The 23,481-nt window shown below is 35.5% G+C and overlaps 1 protein-coding gene and 1 long non-coding RNA gene across 2 annotated transcripts; both read left to right on the forward strand.

Annotated features, from left to right (window-relative positions):
- The first annotated feature begins 4,861 nt into the window (after positions 1 to 4,861).
- LOC123905296 lies at positions 4,862 to 6,932 on the forward strand. Its single transcript, XM_045954906.1, has 2 exons — positions 4,862 to 5,927; positions 6,235 to 6,932. Exons 1-2 carry the CDS (start codon positions 4,862 to 4,864, stop codon positions 6,930 to 6,932), a joined length of 1,764 nt encoding a protein of 587 aa, XP_045810862.1.
- An 11,895-nt stretch (positions 6,933 to 18,827) lies between these two features.
- LOC123906413 lies at positions 18,828 to 21,311 on the forward strand. Its single transcript, XR_006808890.1, has 3 exons — positions 18,828 to 19,463; positions 19,549 to 19,728; positions 20,967 to 21,311. It is a non-coding gene; the product is annotated as an uncharacterized LOC123906413 (long non-coding RNA).
- The last annotated feature ends 2,170 nt before the right edge of the window (positions 21,312 to 23,481 follow it).

Consider the following 23,481-nt stretch of genomic DNA (forward strand, 5'->3'; position numbering starts at 1 on the left):
CAAAAATTCTTTCACAAGCCTGTCATAACACTTGTCCAAACCAACCACAGTTTTCATTAATCCTGCATACTCAAGAGCTTCAACAACACTTGGACATTCAAGAATATCATTTTTCAAATTCCTTTCCAGAGCTAACCTCCTGTGATACACATACTTCCATCTTGCAGACCCATTCTCCAGATGAAATGAGACATTATCCAAAGGAGCATAGGGAACAGTTTGAGGGACCTTCTTCCTTCCTATACTCTTCCTAGATGTGCTGCCAGATGCAGCAACATCTGTCTCTGGCTCAAAATCAGAATCACTAGTTGGTGGAGCCTTCCTTTTCCTAGTTTCTGTTCTAGGTATTACCTTACTTACAGGTTTTGGAGGTCCATAAAGAGGCTTTTTACTAGTATCTTTTCCAGTCTTAGAAGGTTTGGGTGTTTGGGCAGGTGTGTTAGCAGTTTCTACCCCTTTACCAGCCTTACTTCTAGTCCTTCTAGCCACACTAGCCTCAGAATTTGTAGGCACAGCCCTATCACTAACAGTAGTTTCATTTTCATTAACAATTATAACCTCAGGAGTTTCATTCACAACTTTATCAGGAACAGTTTCTTTATCAGTAGCCTTAGGTGGGGGACTCTCATCAGACTCAGAATAGTCAACAAGGTTTTCTTGTGCCAAAGATGTGGTAACATCTGGCACCACATTTGGCGTAGCGCCATGTGTTGCAACACTTGGCGCAACATGAGTCTCAGGAGCAGTTTTCTTAATGGACTCATCAGCAACATCATTATTGGTCTCAGTAGAAGCACCAATATTATCATCAACAGCAACAGGGGAGTTAGGAACACTTTTCCCCAAATTTCCAGATATAGTTGGGGTCTCTACACCTAGGGTTTTATCAGATTTTGGTGTATTAAAACCTAAATTAACAGAAATCTTACCAGATGCAGTAACACTTTCAACTGTAGGATTAGCGACAGGCGTTGCAACACCACTTGATGGTAGTGGATCAATGTGAAGTTCAGACATTGTAAAAGGCTTACTCGATTCACCTTTCCCTTTCTTGCCTTTACGCGTTGAACTTTTAATTGCAGCAGGAGAGGAAGGATTTGTACTTGTTCGCAATGATTTATCCTTCTTTGCAACTGATTTTCTCCTCATCGTTGGACTCGTGGCAGGTATGGTGTTGAGAGGAATAGCATTTATCGCCATTTGTGGTGATGGTACAGCATCTGTCTTCGTTGGTGAAGATTTAGCAGAGTTAGACATAGTGAGTGAAAAGAGGTGAATTTTGTGATTGAAGAAGATGGAAGTTGAACGTTCTCTGAGAAAATACAAAGTGGAAGTTGAGTTGATTTGCGTGAGAGAGAAAAGAAGATGAGAAGTTTGCGTGAAGATAGGTTGGTTTTGAAAAACCAATAATAACTCCCTTAAGTTAGCGTGCACCAAAAGTGGGAGAGAGAAATTAACTGCTGCACGCTCTCCATGCAGTAACTGCTATTGATTTTCAAAAAGGCAAATTCCTAATTTGCCCCTCAATTTTTCAAATTGACTTGCGTCCAAAACTTTAGTAAAAATGTCTGCTAACTGTTCTTCAGATGCAATGTGCTCAAGTGTAACAATTTTTTCTTCTACAAGCTCCCTTATAAAATGATGGCGTATATCAATATGCTTAGTCCTACTATGTTGAATAGGATTTTTAGAAATGTTTATAGCACTCAGATTGTCACAGTAAAGTGTCATGACATCTTGCTCAACACTATACTCCTTCAACATTTGTCTCATCCATAACAATTGAGAGCAACTACTCCCAGCTGCTATATATTCTGCCTCAGCTGTTGATAGACACACTATTCTGCTTCTTACTAAACCAAGATACTAGATTGTTTCCCAAGAAGAAACATGCACCAGAGGTGCTCTTTATATCATCAGCACTTCCAGCCCAATCTGCATCACAATATCCAATTAAGGTAGAATCATTACCCTGAGAGTATAAAATTCCATAGCCACATGTTCCATTGACATATTTGAAGATCCTCTTTACTTGAGTCAGATGACTCATCTTGGGTTCAGATTGGTATCTAGCACAAACACCTACTGCAAACATGATGTCAGGCCTGCTAGCTGTGAGATATAGCAAGCTCCCAATCATACTTCTGTAGAGACTTTGATCCACATCAATCCCTTTCTCATCTTTGGTAAGCTTCAAGTGTGTAGGTGCAGGTGTTCTTTTGTGACTACCACCTTCCATTCCAAATTTCTTCACAATGTTTCTTGCATATTTTTCTTGAGAGATAAATATGGTGTCTTCCATTTGTTTGACCTGAAGACCTAAAAAATAGGTTAGCTCTCCTACAAGACTCATTTCAAATTCAGATTGCATTTGATGCACAAAATGTTCCACCATTTGTCGCGACATTCCACCAAATACAATATCATCCACATATATCTGAGCTATCATTAACTTCCCTTTCTCTTCTCTTACAAACAGGGTTTTATCATTTCCACCCTTCTTGTATCCATGGCTGACAAGGAATTCAGTCAGTCTTTCATACCATGCTCTAGGGGCTTGTTTCAATCCATAGAGTGCTTTCTTTAGTTTGTAAACATGGTAGGGAAAGCTTGGATCTACAAACCCTTTTGGTTGTTCAACATATACCTCTTCATTTAGATAGCCATTTAGGAATGCACTTTTTACATCCATTTGATATAGCTTGAATTTTAAAATGCATGCCACAGCCAAGAGTAATCTTATGGACTCCAAGCGAGCAACTGGAGCAAAAGTTTCATCAAAGTCTACTCCTTCTATCTGGGTGTATCCTTGTGCTACAAGTTGTTGAGACAAAATCCTATTTTGATGTTTTAAAGATAACAACCCTTAATTAAATTTTAATTTGATTCTGATCATTTTGTGATCTAACAAGTGCTCTTGAGTGATTTAATTTAAGAACAGATGCAATGGATTAAATTAACCTTGTTTCACTCATAAGAAAAGAATCAAGCACGTTTTAGACAAATCTGCCTCAAGAGAATGATCTCAGATTGGTCTCCAGACTTATGTGTTCTAAAGCATAAGCGCTTATTCAAGTCAACTGGTACAAGACAAGAATGAACTTTTAAGTTGGACTTATTAAAGGATCATAACAGTGCAAATAAGTCATTTAAGGCAAGGAATTGATTTTGGTTCTTGAGCTTACTCGAATAAGCTTCTTTAAGGAATAATAACTTCACATCTTGCAACAAGGCTTTATGTTCTCCAAGAACATCATTAAAGAAGTTAATCTAGACCAATGAGAACTCAGCAACAAGTACATACAGCTTGCAATGAAGTTTCATATCTGATCCAAAGTACAAGCTTATGACATGGGTGGCTACACTCTCCCATAAAATAGTACTTATCTCACTATTCATGTGTCCTTTGAAGGACAAGTGAACAGTGGCTACTCTATGCCTTTGATGAAGAGTTTACAGCTGGTTGACAACTTGCAACAACTTGCAACAGCTATATTTTCGTTGGACCTTATCCACACCATCTCAGAGAATGGTCTCCAACGTCCTGGAGAATGATCTCCCAGTTTCTGCACTTAGGTGGCAATCTTATCCAAATGAATTCAAATTCTTATTTTCCCACATGGGAAATACATTTGCAAGGGATATACACTCAGAGACAACTCATTGACAGTTGGTGGAAGAATATTTCTGACCAACAAGTACAATGTGACAGTCAGAGACCATTAGAAGATTGATCTCCTGGAGCATCTCAAAGACAAAATCACATGGGCTGTTTTGTTTCTCTCACAACGGCTAGTTCCTCACTCACAACGGATATGTGTGATGTCCAAGCAACAAAGGAGCATCTCCATCTATAAATAGCACGTTGGTTTAATTGGAAGAGCAAGAACTTCAAGCACACAAAGCAATCTAATACATTCAAACAAGCTCTCCTTTTCACTCTTACTCTAAAGCTCTTTAGAAATCTAGGATCATATATTTGTAGAGTACTTTGAGTGTATCAATTTGTAAGCTTCACATCCGGTTAGGTGTATAAGCTTAGATCCAAAGAAATTATTTGAAAAACCTTAGGATTCTCTCAAGTCAATTGGGTATAATTGATTGAGGTAGAGCAGCTGGTTATAGCTGGATACTTTGTGATCTTGGTTTAAGATCATAAAGGGTCTTTGATCTGGGCTTAGATCAAAGGGAAGTTTTCTGTAATCTTGGTCTAGATTATAGTGGATAATCTCACGCAAGTGGGGACTGGAGTAGCCCATACTATTAAGGGGTGAACCAGGATAAATTCATTGTGTTATTCTCTCTTCCCTTACTCCTTTTTATTTGTGCAAGCACTAACTCATTTTACTGCACTTATATTCCAGGAGAACGTTCTCCAGTCAGTCTAACCGTTTACTGTCATAGTGTGTGTTGTGCTTAAATTGTTTTGCAGTTCAAATTTTAAAGGGTCACAATTCAAACCCCCCTTTCTTGTGACAAACATTGTTACTTCAATTGGCATCAGAGCACTGCCTCTAAAAGCTAAGCATCTAACAAGTGCTTGAGGAAAAGATTCAGGAAGGAAGTAATGTCTAAACCTGCAAAATTCATCTCAGAAGGAGGATCATCAACTAGACCACCTCTTTTTGAAGGAAATGACTACTACTACTGGAAAGACAAGATGGAATTGTTTCTTAGGTCACAAGATATCAACATGTGGGCTGTAGTAGAAGTTGGAGACTATGCTCCACTGGTCAAAGATTCATTCACACCAAAACCACAGCTTGAGTGGACAACTCAAGAATCTGACAGGGTACTACTAAACACTAAAGCTCAATTATTTATTAAAAGTGCTTTGTGCAGGGAAGAATATGACAGGATCATGGAATGCAAGACGGCCAAAGAAATGTGGACCACTCTTCAAACACACCATGAAGGAACCAGCCACATAAAAGAAACAAGGATTGACATAGGAGTACGAAAGTTTGAACTGTTTGAAATGAATAACAGTGAAACTATAGATCAAATGTATGGAAGGTTTACAGTCATCATAAATGAGCTAAATTCTCTTGGTAAAAAATATACCACACATGAGAGAATAAGAAAGCTACTAAGATGTCTACCAGAAGAATGGAGACACATAGTAACTGCAATAACTGTAGCAAAAGATCTCAAAACAATGGATCTGGAAGATTTCATTGGATCTTTAAAAGCTCATGAAGCAATACTTCAAGAGAAGAAACCAGCTCTAGAATCACAAGTAGAAGAAAACTTAAAAAGGGAAATAACATGTGATGAAGAGAATCCTCTTCAACAAGATGATGAGGAAGAAATGGCTTTTCTCTCAAGAAGAATCCAAAAGCTAATGATGAGAAGAAATCAAATCAAAAGATCATTCCCATCAAGAAGAAATGAAACAGACTTAAGTCAAGTAAAATGCTACGGATGCAATCAAACTGGACATTACAAAAATGAATGTCCAAAGCTAAGGCAAAGAAAACCTCCCTACAACAAATCCATGATGGCTACATGGGACGATCTAGAAGAATTACCAGAAGAAGAAGAAGCAAATGTTTGCCTAATGACCAGAACTGACTTTGATGAGGTAAACCTTGAACCTTGTTCATCATGCATGAAAACTGAAAAATTATTTGATAATCTCTTATATGATTCACAAATTACTGCTCAAAAATATGATCAACTTAAAATTGAACTTACTAGAGTAATTCAAGAAAAAGATGAATATAAAACTAAAAATAAAATTTTAGAAGAAACTTTGGAAAAAGCTCAGCATGATCTAGATAAAGTTTATAAGTTAAAAGAAAACTTAGAACTAAAACAAAGTGTTTCAGTTTTAGAAAAAGACATAACCAAATGTGTGAAAACTACTGAAACTTTTGAAAATATTATAGGAGTTCAACAAAGAGTTGTTGATAAAGATGGAATAGGTTCTAAAACGTATCAAACAATTTATGATAAAAATTTCTTACCTAAAAAAGATCAAAAAATAAAAAGACTATTTTGTTCCTTCTGTCATAAACATGGACATATAAGATACTTTTGCTTTAAGAAAAGATCTACACACCATGTAAAAGATCATTCTCCAGATAATCTCCAAAACTATTTTCAAAAGAAATCATACAAAAGATCACCTCATAAGAAAATACCATTTAAAAACACTAACCATCAAGGACCCAAAACACTATGGGTACCAAAAGTCTTACTAAACTCAGATGCAGGAATGTCTGCTAGCAGTCAAGAAAAAGCCATGGTACTTGGACAGTGGCTGCTCGAGGCACATGACCGGAGACAGACACAGCTTCCTTTCCCTTGAGGAAAAGGAAGGAGGAACCGTTACCTTTGGTAATAATGAAAAAGCTAGTATCAAAGGTAAAGGTATAATAGGTAAAATTAATTCTGCTAAATTAGAAAATGTTCATTATGTAGAGGGTCTAGAACATAACTTAATAAGTATTAGTCAACTGTGTGATAATGGTCTTGAAGTAATTTTTAAAACTCATACATGTGAAATTAAGCAAATATCTACTGGAAAAACTCTTTTTAATGGATCAAGAAAAAAGAATGTATATGTCATATATCTAGATGAACTGCCTGTTGAGTCATGTTTTGTATCTCTTGAAAAGGATAAATGGATTTGGCACAAAAGGGCAGGACATGTAAATATGAGGACAATTGCAAAACTTTCTCAACTTGATCTAGTAAGAGGATTACCAAAGATAAGTTTTGACAAAGATAAATTATGTGAAAGTTGTACAAAAGGAAAACAAACCAAAAGTAGTTTTAAACCTAAAGACTTTATTTCAACTAAAAGACCTCTTGAATTACTTCACATAGATTTGTTTGGACCTGTCAAAACTACTAGTCTAGGTGGTAAAAATTATGGCTTTGTTATTGTTGATGACTACTCTAGATACACATGGGTTTTGTTTTGAAAAAGTAAAGATGAATCTTTTGAATCTTTTAAAATCTTTTGTAAAAAGGTTCAAAATGAAAAAGGTTCAAATATCATTTCCATAAGAAGTGATCATGGTGGAGAATTTGAAAACTCCTATTTTGAATCATTCTTCAATGAAAATGGTATTTCTCACAACTTTTCTTGTCCAAGAACTCCTCAACAAAATGGAGTTGTTGAAAGGAAAAATAGAACCTTACAAGAAATGGCAAGAACTATGATAGATGAATCCAATGTTGAAAAATACTTTTGGGCTGAAGCTATCAACACTGCTTGCTATATCTTGAATAGAATGTCTATAAGAAAAGTTTTAAACAAAACACCTTATGAACTTTGGAAAGATAAAAAACCAAATGTCTCTTATTTTCACATTTTTGGGTGTTATTGTTACATCTTAAATATTAAAGATAATCTAGGAAAATTTGACTCTAAATCTGATAAAGGAATTTTCTTAGGATACTCTCTAACCTCTAAAGCATATAGAGTTTATAATCTAACATCAAAATCTTTAGAAGAAAGCATGCATGTAAAATTTGATGAATTTGATGATATATCATGTGTAAGAGAAATAGATGATGAAGATGAGCAAAACTCATCAAAAGAACAAGTTATAGAACAGGAATCACCACCACAAGAACCTCCTAGAACTTGGAAGGTTGTAAGCAATCACCCTCAAGAACAAATAATAGGTGACACTGCAGAAGGTGTAAGAACCAGAAGATCATTTCAAGTTGATGAGAACAATCTAGCTATGATCTCTCAAATTGAGCCAAAATCCATAGAAGAAGCAATCACTGATGAATCATGGATAATTGCTATGAAAGAAGAACTTTCACAATTTGAGAAGAATGAAGTTTGGAAGCTAGTACCAGATCCTTTAGACCATTCTATCATTGGAACTAGATGGGTCTTCAGAAACAAAATGGATGAAAATGGCAAGGTAATTCGCAACAAAGCAAGACTTGTTGCTCAAGGTTATAATCAACAAGAAGGTATAGACTATGATGAAACATTTGCACCAGTAGCAAGGTTAGAAGCAATAAGAATCTTACTTGCATATGCATCTCATAAATGTTTTAAACTTTTTCAAATGGACGTAAAAAGTGCTTTTCTAAATGGATTTTTAAATGAAGAGGTTTATGTCCATCAACCTCCTGGTTTTAAAAATGAACAAAAACCTAATCATGTTTTTAAACTTACCAAAGCTCTATATGGACTTAAACAAGCACCAAGAGCATGGTATGATAGACTAAGCTCTTTTCTAATTGAAAATGGTTTTTCTAGAGGAAAAATTGATACAACACTTTTTAGAAAAACAAATGAAAATGATTTATTAATTGTACAAGTGTATGTTGACGATATTATATTTGGTGCTACTAATGAAAAAATGTGCGAGGATTTTTCAAACCTTATGCAAAGTGAATTTGAGATGAGCATGATGGGAGAACTCAGATTCTTTCTTGGCTTGCAAATCAAGCAACAAGATGATGGAATTTTTATTTAGTCAAGAAAAATACATCAAAGATCTTCTCAAAAAATACAACATGAATGAAGCAAAGATCATGACTACTCCAATGCATCCATCAACAAATTTAGACAAAGATGAAAATGGTAAAACTGTGTCTGAAAAGGAATATAGAGGAATGATTGGATCACTTCTATATTTAACTGCAAGTAGACCAGACATTGTATTCTCAGTTGGTCTTTGTGCAAGATTTCAAACATCTCCAAGAGAATCTCACCTTACAGCAGTCAAAAGGATTTTTAGATATTTGGTGGGAACACCAGATGTTGGTCTATGGTACAAAAAAGGATCTCATTTTGACCTAAAGGCCTATTGTGATGCTGACTATGCTGGTGATAAGCTTGAAAGAAAAAGCACAAGTGGTGCTTGTCAATTTCTTGGTGAAGCTCTTGTAAGTTGGTGCTGCAGAAAGCAAAACACCATAGCACTCTCAACAACTGAAGCAGAATATGTATCAGCTGCAAATTGTTGTTCACAAGTGATATGGATCAAAAACCAACTTGAAGACTTTTCTCTAAGGTACACAAATATTAAAATTCTTTGTGATAATACTAGTGCCATTAATTTATCAAAGAATCCCATTCAGCATTCTAGATCTAAACATATTGAAATTAAACATCATTTCATACGTGACCATGTTTGCAAAAAAGATGTTGAATTAATATTTGTTGATACTGAATCTCAATTAGCTGATATTTTTACAAAACCTCTAGTTGAAGATCGTTTTAATTTTATTAAAGAAAATTTGAAAATTATAAAAATCCCAGCTAAGCATTGTTGAACAAAATCTCATTCTTGGAGAACGTCAGGAGAACATTCTTTCCCTGAACGAAAAAGATCATGTCTTAAAAAATGATATAAGTTATGTCTGAAAACTCTTAAATGTTTATTTCTCCTATTAATTATAATTTTTAAGTCTTTTACTCTTCCCATGACATTTGCCTCTCTCTTTCTCACGCCTTAACTATCTGTCTCTCTCCTTTTAGATTTCCTAAGTACACTTTACAACTATTCATAATTGTACTAAGCTACACCTAACCTATCTATCAAATCTTTTCCTATTCTCTAGACACTCTCTCATTAGTGGTTTATTTAATCAAAACAAACTCTACACTCTTTCATCATCACTTCTGAAATCCTTATCTCTTCTCCACTATTCATCAAACCCTCACTGTTCATCTTCCCAAAATCAATTCTGTTTCAATGGCTCGTTTGAAGAGACCTGCCAACAAGAACAAAATGGAAAGTTGTTCATCCTCTTCTCAAAAGTCAGGTACCAAATCATCCTCCTCTACCTCTTCTAAATCCCTTTCAAATCGTGAAAATGAGATTGAAGTTCAATCAAATCCCTCAAATACTCCTCAAACAAACCAACCCACTTTAGAAACCACACCTGCACCACAATCACCACCACCAACAATGGTTCAAATCTCTGAAGTTTTAATTGGAGCCATTCCAATTACTTGTAAAACCGTCACTGAACCCATTCAATGTTCTCAAACCGCTGCTGAAATCAAAACCACCACTCCAAAAATCAAAACTAACCCTATCACTAAGAAGAATTCAACTTCGAACAAAACCAAAAAATCCAAATCACTTGATGTTTCAAAAGTCAGAAAATCAAGTAGATTAGCCTCAGGTGCTGGGAGAAGACCAACAATAGATAAAACTGTGTATTCTCTCTCTGATGATGATTCAGAAAATACACACTCAGGCTCTCCAAAAGCCAAATCCGTTCCTGAAATTAAAACCTACTCAAAAAGACCTTCATCGTCCAAACACCACACCAAACCCTCAAAATCTGAATCTTCTGAAGAAGATATCATGATTAGAAAACTCAAAAAACCTGCTCCTCTTATTCATGAGGATTGTCAACAAAGCTTCGAAATCTTTTCAAAGAAAAAACCTGTTCTTCCTGGTAGAGTGTATAACTTTGATGATCTTATCAACACAGATCATGACCTAACTCAATATACCAACCCTCTTGGATGGACAAACTTGTTCAACATTAGAGAAACTCATTATCCTAACCTTATCTCAGTTTTTTACTTCAATGCTGTAATTTCCTCTAAACAAACCTACATTGCCTCTGAACTCAAAGGAATCAAATTCAAGGTCACTGAACAACTCCTCAGTGAACTCTTAGATGTACCCTCATCTGGTCACAAACTGTATGGAGAAAGCTGGTTCTCCATGGCAGGAGTAAACAAGGAAACATTCATGTCTGAAATCTATGAACCCGGAACCTCTCTCAAAAATCCATCCTCTTCCAAACTTAAACTTGTGTTCAAAATGTTCCACAACATGTGTCTTCATGCCATCTTTCCCAGAAAAGGTAGCAAGGATAAAGTCACTGACAATGATATGTTGATAATGTATCATATGTTCAACAAAATTCCTCTCAACCTACCCTTTGTCATGCTCAAACATATGGTTTCTGTCATTGAAAATGAATCCAGAAAAGTCACTCTTCCTTATGGTATGTTTCTAACAAGAGTCTTCAACAAGTTCAAAGTAAGCTTTGAAGGAGAAGAAGGAAAGAATTCATCTACCACATTCTCTCTAAAGAATATTGGAAGAATGAAATTCATAGGAGATATTGAAGACCACACCATTAGTGAACAAGGCCAGAAAAGGAAAAGAGAAGAATTTGAAAAGGACAACAATCTGAACCTTCTAGCTGAAGTCATGACTACACAACAGGAAGACCATCCAGAGATCGTTCTCCCTGTCTCAGCTAGTGAAAAAAGCAAGGAAAATGTAAGTGAGAAAACCACCTCCATTCAGTTTAATCCCTTTGTATCCTTAGAATTTGATAACTTAGGACATAACTCTGAAAATCAATTCACCACTGTCTTAACTGATGGTTTTTCAAACAATCCAGTGAATACATCAATTTTCTCACCTTTGATGACATCACCTCAAACCTCTTTCAACACCACCACTTCAGATTTTCTGAGAAATTTCATTCAAACCCCTCCTGAGTATGCCCAGATGCATCAACCTGTGTTTACTGATGCTGGACCATCACTACCTTCTTTTCCTCCAAATTTTGCTTCACTTAGCTCTTTTTGCACAAATATCCCACATGATTCTGCTGCATATCAAAGTTCTGCCAACATCCATTCCTTCACTAACAAGTCTTCCAAAAAATCAAAAGTTGAAAAAGATATGACTAAGCTCTTCCAAGCCATCAAAATCAACAACACTCTGATGAACTACACCATCCATGAACACCAACTCTTCAGGACTTGGCTCACAGAAGAATTTTGCCCAGCAATGCGTATCAATCCACCTCCATCCAATCCTCCTCCACAAGTTCCTGATTTTCCAGAACTTGACCAGGATTCCAGCCCTGATAACTCTCCACCAGCTGATCCTTAGAAGCGTTTTCTAATGCCTCCCACCTCTTTTTGCTGTTGACAAAAGGGGGAGAATGAACTCTGTAGTAATTAGGGGGAGATTGTGAAGTTTTTAGACTCTTTTGAATTGTTATGTTTGTTTCTAATTATGTATTATCAGTCTTAGAATTTGTAGATATAGTTGGAAGTTGTTTTGGTTTCAACTTCTAATTGTATGTTGTTTGAATTCTAAGAATTAGATTATGTTTTAAATTACTTTTATGTTTTGAATCACTTTGTTTTGATCATTAATCATGTACCTGAACAATGTCATATTCTCTGATTATGAGTTTGATTAATGAATGTTATGTTTGATTCAAATTTATGTCTTTACATATTTTTACTCAATTTGCATTTGCATATTTTATAAATTGATAAAGAATGCTAAAATTGAGGGGGAGCTTTATATGATTAAATCACAAGTATTATTACTGAATATGGTTTAATCAGAATCACAATCAAAAATTAATTAAAGGTTTTGTCATCATCAAAAAGGGGGAGATTGTTGAGACAAAATCCTATTTTGATGTTTTAAAGATAACAACCCTTAATTAAATTTTAATTTGATTCTGATCATTTTGTGATCTAACAAGTGCTCTTGAGTGATTTAATTTAAGAACAGATGCAATGGATTAAATTAACCTTGTTTCACTCATAAGAAAAGAATCAAGCACGTTTTAGACAAATCTGCCTCAAGAGAATGATCTCAGATTGGTCTCCAGACTTATGTGTTCTAAAGCATAAGCGCTTATTCAAGTCAACTGGTACAAGACAAGAATGAACTTTTAAGTTGGACTTATTAAAGGATCATAACAGTGCAAATAAGTCATTTAAGGCAAGGAATTGATTTTGGTTCTTGAGCTTACTCGAATAAGCTTCTTTAAGGAATAATAACTTCACATCTTGCAACAAGGCTTTATGTTCTCCAAGAACATCATTAAAGAAGTTAATCTAGACCAATGAGAACTCAGCAACAAGTACATACAGCTTGCAATGAAGTTTCATATCTGATCCAAAGTACAAGCTTATGACATGGGTGGCTACACTCTCCCATAAAATAGTACTTATCTCACTATTCATGTGTCCTTTGAAGGACAAGTGAACAGTGGCTACTCTATGCCTTTGATGAAGAGTTTACAGCTGGTTGACAACTTGCAACAACTTGCAACAGCTATATTTTCGTTGGACCTTATCCACACCATCTCAGAGAATGGTCTCCAACGTCCTGGAGAATGATCTCCCAGTTTCTGCACTTAGGTGGCAATCTTATCCAAATGAATTCAAATTCTTATTTTCCCACATGGGAAATACATTTGCAAGGGATATACACTCAGAGACAACTCATTGACAGTTGGTGGAAGAATATTTCTGACCAACAAGTACAATGTGACAGTCAGAGACCATTAGAAGAATGATCTCCTGGAGCATCTCAAAGACAAAATCACATGGGCTGTTTTGTTTCTCTCACAACGGCTAGTTCCTCACTCACAACGGATATGTGTGATGTCCAAGCAACAAAGGAGCATCTCCATCTATAAATAGCACGTTGGTTTAATTGGAAGAGCAAGAACTTCAAGCACACAAAGCAATCTAATACATTCAAACAAGCTCTCCTTTTCACTCTTACTCTAAAGCTCTTTAGAAATCTAGGATCATATATTTGTAGAGTACTTTGAGTGTATCAATTTGTAAGCTTCACATCCGGTTAGGTGTATAAGCTTAGATCCAAAGAAATTATTTGAAAAACCTTAGGATTCTCTCAAGTCAATTGGGTATAATTGATTGAGGTAGAGCAGCTGGTTATAGCTGGATACTTTGTGATCTTGGTTTAAGATCATAAAGGGTCTTTGATCTGGGCTTAGATCAAAGGGAAGTTTTCTGTAATCTAGGTCTAGATTATAGTGGATAATCTCACGCAAGTGGGGACTGGAGTAGCCCATACTATTAAGGGGTGAACCAGGATAAATTCATTGTGTTATTCTCTCTTCCCTTACTCCTTTTTATTTGTGCAAGCACTAACTCATTTTACTGCACTTATATTCCAGGAGAACGTTCTCCAGTCAGTCTAACCGTTTACTGTCATAGTGTGTGTTGTGCTTAAATTGTTTTGCAGTTCAAATTTTAAAGGGTCACAATTCAAACCCCCCTTTCTTGTGACAAACATTGTTACTTCACAAGTCTGGCTTTATTTCTAGTAATGTCACCATTTTCATCAGTTTTGTTCTTGTACACCCACTTTGTACCAATAACATTTATACCATCTGGTCTAGGTACTAGATCCCATACCTCACTTCTTTTGAACTGAGTTAGTTCATCCTGCATAGCATTGATCCAGTATTCATCAGTCAAAGCTTCTTTAACATTCTTTGGTTCAATCTTTGATATGAAACATGAATTGGAGATTGCTTCTTTTGATCTTCTTGTTGCAATTCCTTGATTTGGATTTCCAATGACAAGTTCCAGAGGATGATTCTTCTGTGTTCTGGTAGATGGTCCCTTGTTTGGTCTAGGAACCTCTGTAGTAGATTTAGAATGTTGATCAGGTTCAGGTTCAGTTTGATCATCATCAGGTGTTGGGACAGGTGTTATGACATCTGTCTCTTCAGCTGGATCTGCACTTGTTGTATCACTATCATCAACAACAACATTAATTGATTCCATCATAGTTCTTGTTCTGGAGTTAAAAACCCTGTAGGCTCTGCTGTTGGTTGAGTAACCTAAAAATATCCCCTCATCACTTTTGGGGTCCAATTTTCTCCTAGGTTCTCTATCTGCCAAAATATAACATTTTGACCCAAACACATGGAAATACTTCACAGTAGGCTTCCTATTCTTCCATAGTTCATACAGTGTTGTAGCAGTACCTTTTCTTAATGTTACTCTATTGTGAATGTAACATGCTGTATTCATGGCTTCAGCCCAGAACTTGTAAGGAACATTTTTGCCATGCAACATTACTCTAGCAGATTCCTGTAAGGTTCTATTCTTTCTTTCAACCACACCATTTTGTTGAGGTGTAATTAGTGAAGAAAATTCATGAATTATTCCTTCAGCAGCACAAAAATCAGCAAATTTAGAGTTTTCAAACTCCTTACCATGGTCACTTCTGATTCTTACAATACCACAGTCTTTCTCTTTTTGAAGTTGTACACAAAGATTTTTGAATTCTTCAAAAGTCTCAGATTTTTCCCTAATGAAATTTACCCAAGTATATCTAGAGAAGTCATCAACAATAACAAGAACATATTTCTTACCTCCAAGACTCTCAACTTGTATGGGCCCCATCAGATCCATATGCAGTAACTCAAGAACTCTAGAGGTGGACAAGTGTTGCAACTTTAGGTGCGACACTTTGGTTTGCTTCCCAATCTGACATTCACCACAGATATTGCCTTCCTGTATCTGTAAGCTTGGTAGTCCTCTGACAGCTTCTTCTGATATGACTCTCTTCATGCTCTTCAGGTTAAGGTGTCCTAATTTTTGATGCCACAGCTTAACCTCTTCATTTTTAGTTAAGAGACATGTAGATACATTAGCTTCTTCAAGAGGGATCCACAAGTAGCAGTTGTCTTTTGATCTAACACCCCTCATAAGGATGTCTCCTTCATTATTGCTGACCAGACATTCATTTTTTGTAAAGTTGACTTTCATGCCTTGATCACATAGTTGGCTTATACTGATTAGATTGGCAGTTAGTCCTTTTACAAGGAGAACATTTTTAAGTTTTGGTAGACCATGGTCAATCAGTCTTCCAATACCTTTGATTTCCCCCTTTGCTCCATCTCCAAATGTCACAAAACTTGTGGCATAGGATTTTACCTCTTTCAAATACTTTTCAACACCAGTCATGTGTCTGGAACAACCACTATCAAAGTACCAGTCTTCTTTTGATGAGGCTCTAAGTGACGTATGGGCAATCAGACTTTTCCCACTGCTTTCAGCTGTATACTCCTTGGTATTGGTTGTATCATCTTTTTGCTTCCATTCCATCCTTGTTTTAGTAATGGATGGATCAAATTCTTGTGGAATTTCACTTAGATACCCATACAATTTGTAGCAGTAGGGCCTTATGTGCCCCTTTCTTCCACAGTGATGACATCTCCATGAGTGGTACCTGCTTCTTGGTCTAGGTATAAACCTAGGTCTCTGCCATCTTTGCTGATGTGGTGCCACATGTGGCAACACTTGTCTCTGCTGTCTAGGAGACAGGTGTGACGACATCCTGTCATGCATTTTTGGAGACGGTTGTTTACTTATCTCAGGCATATATTTCCCTTCTTTGTTGTAATGCATAATCCTATTTACATTTTTGTATTCATACCCAATGCCTGTTTTGGATCTACTAGGAGCAGGCAAAGTTTACAGGATTTCATCTAGATCACTTCCTTTGAATAGCCTAAGAACATGCTTCTTTAAATTCTCAAGATGAGAGTTTAATTCAGTTACCTCTTCATTCAGATGGGCTATCTCAGTCAGTTGTTTGATCTTGTCAGCTTCTAAGTTGATGATAGTTGCCTTCTGTTCCTCAATGATCTTGAAACTATCTTCCCATTTAGTACTAAATTCAGAGATTCTTGACAGATTAGCAGCTCTCTCAGTTTGCAACTTAGTGATTGTTTCTTTTTGCTCTTCAGAGACTCTGCAGACTTCTGCACTCTTCAGACACAGCTTTTTATATGATTCAGCAAGTTCATCAAAGGTTAGTTCTTCTTCACATGATTCAGTGTCAGATGTGCAAACACTTGTCAATACATGTATAGCTTTTGCAGTATCGGCTTCTCCTTCAGAATCTTCATTTGACCATGTTACAGTTAACCCCTTCTTTTGTTTCTTCAGAAATGTTCCACATTCACTTCTAATGTGACCAAACCCCTCACATTCATGGCATTGAACACCTTTATTTGGAGCTGATTTCTCATCTGTTACAGGTTTTCTGAAATTCCTGTAAGTGTTGCGACCGATGTCAGCTGCACCTGTCTTAGAGCGTTTGTCCATTCTCTTTAGCACCTTATTAAATTGTTTTCCCAAAAGAACCATTGCATCAGAGATGCTTTGTTCAGACTCTGTGTCACTCAGTTGATCTTCTTCCTCAGCATTTGAAACAAAAGCAATACTTTTGTTTTTCTTATCCATCTTTTCATTTGTAGCTACCTCATAGGTTTGTAGTGAACCAACCAGTTCATCTAGCTTCATATCTGTGATATCCTTTGCTTCTTCTATAGCTGTGACTTTCATGTCAAACTTCTTAGGTAGAGACCTGAGCATTTTTCTTACCAGCTTTTCTTCAGGTATCTTTTCACCCAAGGCATTAAATTGATTGTCAAAATCAAGTATGGTCATGTGAAAATCCTGAATGGTTTCATCATCATTCATTCTAAGATTCTCAAACTTAGTTGTTAGGAGTTGTAGCTTAGACAGCTTCACTTTAGAGGTACTTTCATGAACAGTCTCAAGAATTGTCCAAGCTTCCTTAGCACAGACACACTTTTTGATGAGTCTGAATATGTGCTTGTCAACACCATTATATAGTGCATATAATGCTTTTGAGTTTGCAAGAGCAAGCTCATCCTCTTCTTTGGACCATTCTTCAGCAGATTTCAACTCAAGAGTTGGTTTACCATCTTTGTCCATCTTCACAGGTGGAGTCCATCCTCTCAGAATTGCCTTCCATGTCTTGCTATCAATTTGTCTTAGGAAGGCCATCATGCGGGACTTCCAATAGTCATAGTTTGAAGCGCCAACCAAAAGAGGTGGTCTGGTAACAAAACCACCTTCTTTGTCCATCCTTGCCAGAAACGATTTCCCTGGAGCTCACCCTAAAATTCAGAACAGGGTGCCTGCTCTGATGCCAATTGAAATTCCTGGCACACAGTGGACAGGTGTTGCTCAAGGTGTAGCAACACTTGTCTGTTGTAGACAGATGTTGTTACAGGTGCGCCAACACTTGTCTATAAACAGAGCAAATAACATAAAACAATACAAACAGTAAAGTAAATAACACACGAGAGTTGTTAACCCAGTTCAGCCTAAAGCCTACTCTGGGGGATACCAATCCAGGAATGAAGTCCACTATCAGCAGTATTACTTCGAAGCTAAACTCACCCGTTTACAACTTCTCACTTAATCACTACCCAATGACCCTTCTACCTAGGAACTCCTAGATATGAGACCCCGTCCCAATTCCCACCTTAACAACACAGACAGCGTTGTTATTCAATTCAACAATCACAACAGGTGGAGACACACTCCTAAGAAACTAGGATTCACTCTTGCTTAAAAGCTTGCGAGTAAACCACACAACACAATAGAACAATCTCCGTACTTCAAAGCTTAGGAGAAGTTCACTTTACAACTCAATAACACTCAGGTCCTAAGCTTGCATCAATGAGACACAAGATAGGCTCACAATTAACACTCTAAAATCCCTAAAACACACGCTTTGTAAGAACACGATTTTAGATGCTTGAAACCATATGCTTGCCTTCGTATTTATAGGAGTAGAATGACTTGGGCTTCAAGACAAAATTAGGGTTTCTAGAATTGCGGCAGCTGTGATATATTTTTGAAAACAATAGTTATATTTTTGAAACGCAAAAATATATTTTCCAAAAATATAATTCCTTTGGAAAATAAAACTAGGGTTTGGCTGCCTCATGAAACACATTAAACACGTGCGCCTTCCTCTGTAAGAAACCTTGAAACAATTCTTCAAACAGATCTTCAAAAGATTGAGTAGAAATTTAAACCCGCTAGCTGGCGCGCACGATACAGAGTCAGGTGTCGTTTCAAAGTGTCCCAACATTTGTCACAACACTTGGGGTCAGCACATTTGTCTCAACACTTGGCTAAAATATATTTTTGCAAAATGTAGCCAATATACAAAAACCCAACAACAACTTTCCCTCCTCCTCCTCCTCTCTCTCACGTGAACAAACAACTAAGAAAAATAAATCAAATAGGACCCACACCTTTAATATAAGCCACATGACTCATTGAAACAACCACTCCTTTTATCATAACATTATGACTACCTGAGAAAGTAAAGTCAGGAAACCAAAAGTTCCCATCTTCTTCTCACGCCATCAACAACAACAACAACAACAACTCCTCTTCCAAATCCTTCTAATTCTTAATGAATGAAGCATGCAATTCCAGATTTAGAATCCCCATGAAATATAGAACCAAGTAAGCTCCATTCTTCCTATTTCTTTTCTTCTTGGTCGAAAAACCCTTTTCATTGTACCTACCCTCAAGTTTCAATTCCTTCACCATCTATGAGAGGACTTGGATGCATGGTGATCATCTCTTCTCTGATAAGCTGCCAATATTTGGATTGAGTCAATGTTACTCAGAAAGTTAAGGTAAGAAACTCACTTTCCATGAACACATAGTTTTTCCTCTTTTAAATCCAATCACTAAATCTTAACCCCATACTTGAAATTTGTCCTTGGATGCACGTTTACTCTTTAAAACACGAATCTTGAGATGTCTGGAAGGTCATGGGTGTTGGAGAAATCAAGTGAAACTAGAGAATGAAGAATTTTGGTATCAAACCCGTATTCAAGGACAGACCTGCACTAAAAAGGTAACTGTTCTCTCCCTGTAGCTCCGAATGAGATATCGTTTATTTCTATGGATAGCTAACTCAAATACGGTCGTTGTGGTACCAGTTTCATAATTTTTGGACGAGCGATGAGGTCGATAGACATTTTTGAAGTTGGAAGCCAGTAGCAGGAATTGTGCAGAAAATCTGGAATTTTGGTGTTTTATGTGCTACGGGTTTGCATCTTGAGCGGCTCAAGCGGATGATTATAAGCATGCGAAACAGTTCGGAATTGCTATCAAATCAGGTGGGTTCCTTTAGGTAAACTCTCACTTAATAGAGTAGCCTTATTAGTTTTCCCCAAAATCCAACTATGCATGTTAACTTAAGTTTTAGGGATTAATTAGGAAATAAAAACTCATGAAGCGACTAATTAACTACTTAAAAAAGCCCTTGCATGTTGAATGGACTGGAAATCGTGGAACATAGTGAAACTAAGAGATATATAATCTAAATTGTATTTGGATTGATTTTAAGTTATGCAGGAAATCGAGCTTGAGCCGGCTTAAACAGAGCTTGAACCGATGCGACGTTTCCTTAAAAACTCTAAAATGCCCATTATGGGTGTTATGAGCTGGTGCATGCGCATCATGGATCGGTGCATAACTCTCAGGAGATGTTTTATAAAAACTGGAAACGATTGAATCGGTGCATTCACTTGTTGAATTGACTCAACCAAGGTTTGGGCAGGTTTGAATCGGTACAAGGGATGCTTAAGCCGATGCATATAACTCACATTATTTTCTTAAAAACTGAATTATATGCATCGGTGCATAAAACACTTGAATTGGTGCAACCTGAGATAATTATTTTTGTAACAAAAACCATTTGGTTTATGGATGGAGGTTATAATAACTATTTTATTTCAATTAAAAACCCTCTGCCATGAACATTATTTTATAAAAATAATAAGTGACTAAATTCCACGATTACGGATCTTCGTACATGTATTAAAATCAGTAGACATAGGAATTGAATCAGGATATTCAGGATAGTTAGATATATCCCGGGAAGGTTTTCTTTCTTTTGGGTAGGATAACCATTCAAGATTAGGAATTATGTTTCAGAATTTATCAGGATGGTTGGTCATTAGTACCAATATCAGGAAGCGTGGTCATTAGTACCATGTCAGGGGATTCATTCAGAATCCAAAATCATGTAATAAGAACTGTAAGCTCATGTTGTATTCCGACGTACATTATTATCGGTAATACCAGGCCAGGCACTCCGGGACTGGCTTACCCCGGGGTGATCCTGTTATGATAAAATTGACAAGATAATTATTATGTGTGTTACACCTTTATTTCTTTATTATCATATTATGAAAACTTCAGGATTATGTCAAGATTAGACTTTTAGATATTCAGGTTCAGGTTAAAGTTAGAAACTATTAGTTTCAGTTGCCCCAGTGTAGTCACCAGTAGTTGGGTAGTAGGAGCTCACTAAGGCTTAGTAGTCTCATCCCACGACTTTCAATTTTTTTAGGTAAACAGGTTAACCGGAGCAAGGACCAGGCAGGAACTGATGATCGAAGCTAAGCTTGGATTATTGGATTTGAAGACCTTCGTCTTCTTCTTTGTTTTTGTTAATCTGTTATTAAGATTTCAGTCATCATTTCAGCTGTGTTGTATTGATTATCACATTATTCTCGTGATAATTTGTAATTCAATAAATTATTCTGTAAATTTTAATGTACTCAGATTCAATTATTAATATCTCGACTAAATATTCTAGACAATTTAGTTGGGATGTTACAGGTATGGGTGCGGGTACGGGTACCTTAGTACCCACCCCGCCCGATACCCGCATAATATATATTTATTTTATTTATATTATTATATTATAATATATGTAAATCAATTTAAAACAATACAACTCTACTAAACTATTACATATTTTTAATAAAAAATGTTTATTTATAACATAATATAAAAATAATGTGAATATTTAACATAAATATGAACTTTAACATAAGGTTAGTAATAATTTAACATAATTTTGTTTATAATTTTCATTAGTCAATATTAAAATCTTTGAAATCTTTGAAATTTTTTTAATTCTATTAAAATTATATGATATTTTATAATTGATTAATTTAATTTTAGTAAAAATAAGGGTACGGGTATGGGTACCTAGGTACCCATAGGATATGGGGATGGGGTAAAAGTTGTTACCCACACGGGTATGGGGACCGGTACGAGTATTTTTTCAATCTGCGGGTATGGGGATGGATACTATAGTACCCTACCCATACCCTATCCATTGCCATCCCTAACAATTGTGAGATGTAGTACACTAAAATTTTGGCAATATATTATTTTTGTTTAAGATTTAGCAATAAATACATTTAATGTAGTACAAATCATTTTTCACTAATCAAAAGTGAATTGTTTGTAGAAGAAAGGTGAATTCTTCGGTACACATATTATGTGGATGTGTACCGGTACATCGCTGATGTGGTTAACAAGTAATATAGTAATTAATGCAGATTTATCAAAAAAAAATTAATGGAGATTTCGTTTCTTTATTAAGTTTTTTATATTAAACACTACTTTTTAATATTGGCAAATGTATCCTTCCACAATAAATCAAATCATGCATCATATCTTTCAATTTATATATGATTTTCAACAAATTCAAATATTTTAATATTATTCTAATATCTTATAAATAATATTATTTTACTATTTTGAATTTTATTAAAAATTAAAATATGATTTTAATAACTTTTTTAATTATTCAAACAAAAAAAAACTTTTAAAATTATTAATATGATTGATCCAACTATGATTTTAATATTTCAATATTATTACCTTTCATTTTTTTTAATATTATTAGTTTATAAAGATTAATATTCATTTACCACCTAATCATTAGTGCATATAGTTATTAAAAAATATTTATTTTTTAGTAAAAAAAAACTTAAATTTTTTAATATGTTTATATATTTTATTGTAATACTATTAATTTTTAGTGATTCGTTATATTTTACAGGGTTAAATAAGTTTGTTATCGATACAAAATTACTAAATTTAATTTTTCATCTTCCTAAGAAAATGTCATGTTTTGATCCCCACAAAATGTTTATGCATGCAATTTTGGTCATGTTGTAAAGTTGATGTATATTTATGATGATTTTGCATTATAAAAAGTTTGTCCAAAAGTAAGGAGCACAAAATTTGATTTCTAGGTCAAAATATTCGTTACTTTTATCTTGATATTTTGATTTAGAAAATTCATATTTAATTCGTCTCATATTAAAAAATACTAAAGTTTTGTAAATGAACTTTTGATATTGTTCTAGACATGCTTGATTGTCGAAATTTAAATTCATAAGTTATTGTTAGTCCAATTAAGTGATTTGAACGACTTGATTGAGAAAAATTGAATTCCTTAATAAAGTAAGTATAATTAGTTAAGTTTATATATGAACTATGTTTCAAGTTGAAGGGTTTGATCTAAATTTTTTGATTTCGGTTGACACAATCGGCATTATTAGTCGAGACTTAATAGTCATTTCATTTGAACTAAGTTTTTTTAAGTCATAGTTAATCTAACTAGTTGAGGTTGAATTGTTTGTGTTGGTGTTTTATGTTGGCCTCATTTTGCTAAAACAAATATTCAAGTTAGATGTTGAACTGAATGTTTCAACATCAGGTACAAGCAAGATGTTGGATAGAATGTTTCAACATTGGATACCACATCTAGTGGGCCGGGCCTGATGTTTTTAATCTCGCGTGGAGTTCTATTTATGGAAATCTCGCCTTTTAACTTGTGCACCAAGCAGCACGCCTTTCCTAATGTTCTAGAAGGCGGCCATGACCTAGTTTTGTTTCAGAATGCATCAACTATTTATGGAAACAAAACATTTGATTCAAGAATATTCCTTGAAGTAACTTCTGGACCTGCTGCGTTTTTTGAAGCCCAATTCAAGACCTAGCTCGTGCTAGCTCAGGCTATATAAAGGAAGACTGAACCCTTGTGCAAATCACTGAAGCCG

Source organism: Trifolium pratense, linkage group LG2, assembly GCF_020283565.1.
Source record: "Trifolium pratense cultivar HEN17-A07 linkage group LG2, ARS_RC_1.1, whole genome shotgun sequence".
Taxonomy (NCBI): Eukaryota; Viridiplantae; Streptophyta; class Magnoliopsida; order Fabales; family Fabaceae; genus Trifolium; species Trifolium pratense.